Genomic DNA, 7,190 nt, shown 5'->3' with positions numbered 1-7,190 from the left:
TTAAAGGCCCAGGGTTTTCCTGCCCCCCCCCCCGATCTATTTATTTCTGTTTTATTTCTAGGGTTAGAAATGGCTATTCATGAATAAAATAGAATTTCAAAATGTGGATCATTACTGATCAAAACTGTGTCAGATTCGGTCCCTGGCATCTGCAATTAGAAGGACTGTAAAGGTTTCCCTTGCTCGAAAGCCCATTCCGCTCAATCTCCGGCGCTTGTTCCAGTCCGTCCAGTTTATGCCCAAAGGCCACTCAGCGACTGGACCATCGGGGCAGAGGGAAGCCTCAATTCTCCGGCATTACGCCATCGAAGAGGCTACCCCTCAAAAGAACAAAGGCCAACTCTTAAACATCTTCTGGAAGCATTGCAAGATATTTTTTTTACTGATGTTGGCCATTCGCAATTTAAGCCCAAAAGGGCTGCAGGTGGTCTAATCATTACAGTGCCAGGGCTTTACTGTCCCCCCCCCCCGATCTATTTATTTCTGTTTTATTTCTAGGGTTAGAAATGGCTATTCATGAATAAAATAGAATTTCAAAATGTGGATCATTACTGATCAAAACTGTGTCAGATTCGGTCCCTGGCATCTGCAATTAGAAGGACTGTAAAGGTTTCCCTTGCTCGAAAGCCAGTCGAATCCAACTCTAGGGTTGCGGTGCTCATCTCCGTTTCCAAGCCGAAGAGTCAGCGCTGTCCACAGACATTTCCGTGATCATGTGACCAGCATGACTAAACGCCGAGGCACATGGAACACTGTTACCTTCCCACCAAAGCGGTACCTATTTGTCTACTTGCAATTTCTTCCTTTCGAACTGCTAGGTTGGCAGGAGAGAAGGATTGTGGGTAATGTCAAAGATCTTTCCCTGCCAGCTGCTGTCAGTCAGAGGAAACAAGACTGACCTTGGCAGACAAATGGTCAGACGCAGTATAAGGCAGCATCATGGGTTCAAGCATGCAACATTTAACAAGTCAATTTAGTAAGTCAATTCAAGCTTTGAGACAGAAAAAAATTAGACAATGCCTTTCATATAAGTTACCTGTGTGTGCAAAGTGTGAACAAAATCACTTACTTTCTGGTTGCTTCTCATTTGGAGTTATTGAACGTACAAAATCTTGTGGAGTCATAAATACTTCCGACTCTCCATGCTCATTTATGACTTTCAAAGTGGCAAAATATCGGAAGATTTTGTCTGGAGTGGAGTAGGCTCGGATTCTGTTTTCATACTCCATCACCTAAAAGAAATTTGAAAAGTGACATTTTCACCAAGTCAACATTTTTAGTCCTATCTGTGTTGTTTTGACACACATCACTGAATACAGAGCTCTGCAAAATGCAATCAATCAACCTGTTTACCATGTACAGAAAAGAAAATTACTTCTCCTACTATTAAATACTATCGCTTGTGCACACTGGGATTTTTATGCTTCAATTTTCTTTGTATTAATTTACCACCATTATAGTCTTTGGAAGTTCTAAAAGACACTGATTACAAGAAGACTGTACAGAACAAATTAATTTTAAATGTGTATGTGTATTCCATTGAGATGTTTTCTTTAACTACCTGCAAAACGTCCTTCATTACGACAGGCAGAGTACGCATGGAGGGTGGATCTGTCTATTCTAAGGACTCTGGAGAAGTATCACATCTGAGTACTCTGATCAAGGGCAGATTGTGCATGTGTATACCCCCCCCCCCCCCCCCCCCTTTTTTGGGTGGATCATTAGGACAATCAGGAAAGAGTTTGCCAGGGCTGCCACAAGATACCAGAGTGTAACATTCTACTTTTCATAACAGGACCAAATGGCATTGATTCATTTACTCAAAAGCATGTAAAGATATGTATTTTTGGGTGCTCCTGGGGTAGGGGATGTACATGGTCCATAGCGCAAGAGAAAGTGACCCATTAGTGTGACCCAGGAATGCAAAGTATGACCACAAGTTTGGCACTGGCTTAACAGGTATTAATTTAGCATTTAGAGCAGAATGTTGCCATTCTTACAACAAATCCCATTAAGGTAGTTCAGTGTTATTATCCTTATATGGGGGAGGGGGGATTAGCTTGGCTAAGGCTGCTCAGTGAGTTTATGGTTTATGTTAAATTTGAACTAGATACCCAAAAGATGTTGTCTCTTAATTAAGGTAAAGGTTCCCTTGCTCGAAAGCCAGTCAAATCCGACTCTAGGGTTGCGGTGCTCATCTCCGTTTCAAAGCCGAAGAGCCAGCGCTGTCCGAAGACGTTTCCGTGGTCATGTGGCTGGCATGACTAAACACCAAGGTGCATGGAACGCTGTTACCTTCCCACTGAAGTGGTACCTATTTATCTGCTTGCAATTTCTTGCTTTCGAACTGCTAGGTTGGCAGGAGCTGGAACTAGAGACGGGAGCTAACTCCGTCATGCGACACACTCGGGTCTCGAACTGCTGAACTACTGACCTTCCACAGCCTGCCGTTCAGCGTCTTAACCACTTGAGCCACCGCAGCTCCTTTGTCTCTTAATTAACCACCTCCAATCGCCACTGAACATGCTGCACTTTCAATGTCTATCACATCTTAGTTTGTACCTGAGCTCATAAGCATTTTTTTAAGAGGCAGGGTGGCTGGAGCATGAATGTTTTATGGGAAGGGGGTGGGGAAGACAATCAAACAGATCGCCAGAAGTCTTCCTCTCATAAATACTACATTTCAAAAGAACTCAATTCAAAGCACATAGCAGTAGAGCAAAACAACTTGAAAGCTTTAGCTTATGTCAGCTTTCTAACCACTGCATTGCTAATAAGCTGCCATTTAAGGTCAGAGGAAAAGTAAGCAAGCACTAAAATACTTGTCCAATTGTGGGCCCCCTCCTTAATTTAGCATGGATCACAAAAGCTGACATGGCAATTCCGGGATCTGAATCTCTCTGCAGCTGCTGCTAAAAACTACTAATTCTACAGGATGCTTAATACACACTCATGCAATAACAGATTGAGTGTGTTGCTAAAACACGGGTAAAATGCCTTTTTGTTGCTATGATCTGCTTTTTCTGGATCCTTTCCTTGCTCTGATGAAGTAGGGGGAACATTAGTTTTGTCGTGTCCCCCACCACCACAACTGCTCTGAGAGGTAAATTTATGCCAGTACAAATTATCCAACTGGAATAAGATGTGAGGCTAGGACTACGTGGCTCAACAACTGAGAAGCGACTCAAGACTGGTGGTTTAAGAGAATACAAGATTGAAGGGATATTAGGGGGGGGGGAAAGGACATAAACGTCTCTTTTTTAAAAAGGTCCGCCATCGAGATTTGGAAAATTTACAGCAGAACCCTCTCAAGCATCTTGCAAAGCCTCTCCTTATGGAAAGGTCTCCTTATGGGGGAGATAAGAGGGCTCAGGCTGCCAGCACTCCAGCTTCGAAACTGAGCTTCCACCCAGGCCTTCTGCCTTCTCCACTCCTGGGTTCCTGGAGGTGACCATGGAGTCCCTGGCAATGTAGATCTCCTCAGCGGGTACCTTAGAAGCCGTAGTCTGAGCTTGACTGCTGATGATGGGCTACCTCGGTTTCCAGGCTGGCAGCCACAACTTGCTGAGTTTTCCCTAATGGTCCCTGACAGTGTTTCCCCTGATGGGAGGGTCTGTCAGTGTTTCAGTCACCACAGGATCAACCACCACAGTACCCTCATCCTCCGATGAGGCCTTATCAGGCCCAGACCTGAAAACTTTGTTCTTAACTAGAGGGTGGTATGACAAATCACAGAAGCAGGCTTGGACAAATCAGAGAACAGTGAGAGAAAGAAACTATAGACTTGGAAGATCCAGTATTTGGTAATAATTTGGACTACAATATGCCACGCAGGACAAGTTTCAAAGCCCTTTCTGTCAAATCAGAAGAGATCATGGTTCCACACCTGAAATGATCCAATGAAAAAGATGACATGTTCATTCTTGTATAATTAAAAGAAAAGCCATTATACTTCTAAAGCGCACTAGAGTACAGACTGTTCATTTCTGCACCACTCTGAGTGCAACTGTTAGACTTCAACATAAGGAAATCTTTAGCCTCTCTGCTGGATCAGCAAGGCTAAAACAGAGCAAACAAATTTATGGCCGCCATCTAGTTGTTCTGTTTCAACTTAACCAGAACTAGATTTGTTTATAAGAGATATTGAGTTTGCAGTAATAAATCCTTTCACCTTTATGTTTTTATTTCAAAACAGGATAACATTTGATTGTCAGATCACACAGAGGTAAGAGTATAAGAGAGCAGGAAAGATCAAAATAAAATTGTCAGAGACAGACAAGACTCCCTAACTCCAGACTTGGAATGGCTAAAGCCCTCCTAAATCTGAATCACTGATATCAGTAAAGTAGGATCAACCTTTCATCCTAGCTTGCAATGCTGAACCCACTTTTTAAATATCTCTCTATATGCTTAGGTCTTACATTGTGTGTTCCTCCTTTAATTTTTTTCCCTCCTCAACAGGGAAAAAAAATGGTGGTGGTACCATCTGATACAAGTCATCTGTAGATGGGACACAACCCACCTGTAAGTCTCAAAGCTACCAAAGACCAAGGGATAACTGCACACATCAAGAGGTTCAACCAAACCTGGAGGCTATTTGAAAAGCTTTGATTGATTTAACTGCCTCAGCATATTTGGGTCCTGGCTAATCAGGTGCACTTCCAGGAGAGTCATTTAGACTTGTCAATTAAAACAGGGTTAAAGTGAGGGAGCGGGCAGGGTTTTATTTCCTTCACTCATGCACTACTTATAAGTAGTTGCCTGTCTTTCTCCCCTATGGATCTAGTAGCAGCTGCAGGAGGAGGGCAGATTCTTTGCAGAGGAACAGTGCAACTGCTTTAAAGGAAGTTAATGAGATTTTAAATCCCATTCTCAGCACTGCATCTTATCAGGTTTTTCCCTGGTCTGTCTTTCTCCTACTGAACACAGTGCGTACACTTTAAGATGTCTTGCCAGACAGTTCCTATTGCTGGGGCAGTGGCATTTGCTTCCCCTCCCCCCAGCCTTCTGCATCACTGCTTTCCTGTATGCCAACATATGCAAGAAAAAATATTTTCCACTGTGTCTGCAGCAGCCACAGGGAAGGAGAGCAGGAGCCAGTGAGCTTATCGAGCCTTTCCCACAACAGTGATTGGTATAAGCAACATTTTGGAAGGACAGACCTATCTGCATAATCCTCTTCCTTGACAGCGCCTGTGTTAACTCTGCTGATTGGCCAAAGCAAAAGCCAAAAACAAAAGCCAAGTAATACATTTTATTAGGACCAAACAAAGTGACATGACACAGCAAGCGTGCTTTTGTGTCGTTTTGGTTGGCCCCGCTAAAAGGTATTACGTGGTTTTTGTTTCGGGATTTAGCTTCAGACCGAGGCAGCTCCCTGCAATCTCCTTATGCTCTGGGAATACCAAAGTCAGGTGCTGGAGGTATTTGTCAGCTGGAGAAAAGTGGACCAGGAAAGGACTGCACTTATGGGGTTTTCCCCGCCAACAAAAGGTAATTCTACCCAGTTTGGGTTTCATTGAGATTTTACCTTGGGCACCAACTAAAATTAATTTCTTGTATTGTTAATACCGCGACTACCATGTTCTTGCTGTTATCAGCCTTTTAAAGGATCTGTGTGTCCTGACTGGTAGAGAGGTAAGATCAACTGCTTTTTTGGGGTGATATTTTCAAATGGGATACTAACTTATCCTGCTTCTTCCCAGAAAACCGAGGGTACCACTAGACACCAGCCCCATTTTAAATCTGCACACCTGCTCAGGCTTTTCACATTAAGGCTTAAGGATCCAGGCCTGTGAAGGCTTTTTTCCACTTCAATTCTACAGTTCTGGAGAATGAGAACTGAAAAGCTTATGCTCTGATCTGTGCCATGTTTTTTTTAAAAAAATAAATTTTTTATTGAACTTTTTGCAATAAACTGATCTGTGCCATGTCGGCTGGTCCGAATAAAAGGCACGACGTGACTTTTGGTCTTGGAATTAACCTTCAACCAGTGTGGCTATACAATGTGATCTCTCTTTACATGTCTTCCTGGAGACTGACTCTGCACGTACACTCCTCTAAGCCAGACCTGCCAGGCACCAGGACAGCCAGTGGATTCAAATGTTTTCTGATGTTACTCTAAATTGGACTATTGGACTAAAGAACAGGGTAGAGCTGGGTTACAAAGAGTTATCATTTTACTACATGAGATCAAAGACGTAAGTGTAACAAGTAGCCCATAATGGCCATGTCTAAGTGAAACAGAAAAAACAGGTTGCTTACCAGTAACTGGTGATCTTCGAGTGGTCATCTGTGCATTCACACCAATGGGATCTAGTGCGCCTGCGCTGGATCTGCCGGTGCTGTAGCAAGCTCTTTTAATGGATTTTCGTGCCCAGCCCCTCCGAGCATGCGCAGGAGCCCCACTGCGCATGCCCAGAGGGACGGGCGCGGACATCCCGCCAGTTCCTACAAACCACCGCGTATCAACTCCTAATAAAACAGGTAGAAGAAGACAGCAGCGGGGCAGGAGGGCGGGTGGTGTGAATGCACAGATGACCACTCGAAGATCACCAGTTACTGGTAAGCAACCTGTTTATCTTCTTCATGGTCTCTGTGCTTCACTCCAATGGGAGATTAGCGAGCAGTAGCCTACCTGGAGGTGGGTGCTGTCAGGTGTTTACTGCTTAGCCAATGATAAAATCTGACGTCCCATATTGTCACCGGTGGTTTTGCGGACGTCTAGGGCGTAGTGCCTGATGAAGGTATTAGGTGTGGCCCAGGTTGCGGCCTTGCAAATGTCTTGCAGCTGGACTCCCTTCAGAAATGCAGTGGATGTCGCGACAGCCCTGGTGGAAGGAGCCCTGGTAACGGCTGTTTCGCCAGTAGGTAGCATAGTTGTATTAGACCTACGATCCACTTGGATAGACGTTGGGCTGTGATTGGAGTACCCACACGAGGTGTAGCGTATGAAACAAAAAGCTTTGATGTTTGTCTGGTGGAGCGCGTCCTATTTAGATAGAAAAGGAGGCCCCGCTTCACATCCAAAGTATGCATTAGCCTGTCTTCCTGTGATTTCGGATCAGGATAGAAATCAGGGAGGAACACTTCAGACCGCAAATGGAATTCGGATACCACCTTGGGTAGAAAAGAGACGTCTGGCACCAGATGGACCCCATCCGGGAGGAAGGATAGATAAGGTGAGTCGT

General features: G+C 44.3%; 1 protein-coding gene across 3 annotated transcripts in view; it reads right to left on the bottom strand.

Annotated features, from left to right (window-relative positions):
* The window catches only part of MICU1 (mitochondrial calcium uptake 1), a 267,507-nt gene that overhangs the window by 181,921 nt on the left and 78,396 nt on the right, over positions 1 to 7,190 (bottom strand). For all 3 annotated transcript variants that reach the window (XM_015410185.1, XM_015410186.1, XM_015410187.1), the window contains exon 4: positions 1,070 to 1,232. In XM_015410185.1, the coding sequence (XP_015265671.1) occupies positions 1,070 to 1,232 (163 nt within the window). The remainder of the gene's footprint in view (positions 1 to 1,069; positions 1,233 to 7,190) is intronic.

Source organism: Gekko japonicus, unplaced genomic scaffold, assembly GCF_001447785.1.
Source record: "Gekko japonicus isolate JY-2015 unplaced genomic scaffold, Gekko_japonicus_V1.1 scaffold889, whole genome shotgun sequence".
Lineage (NCBI taxonomy): Eukaryota > Metazoa > Chordata > Lepidosauria > Squamata > Gekkonidae > Gekko > Gekko japonicus.
This window is presented reverse-complemented; position numbering and strand designations above follow the sequence as displayed.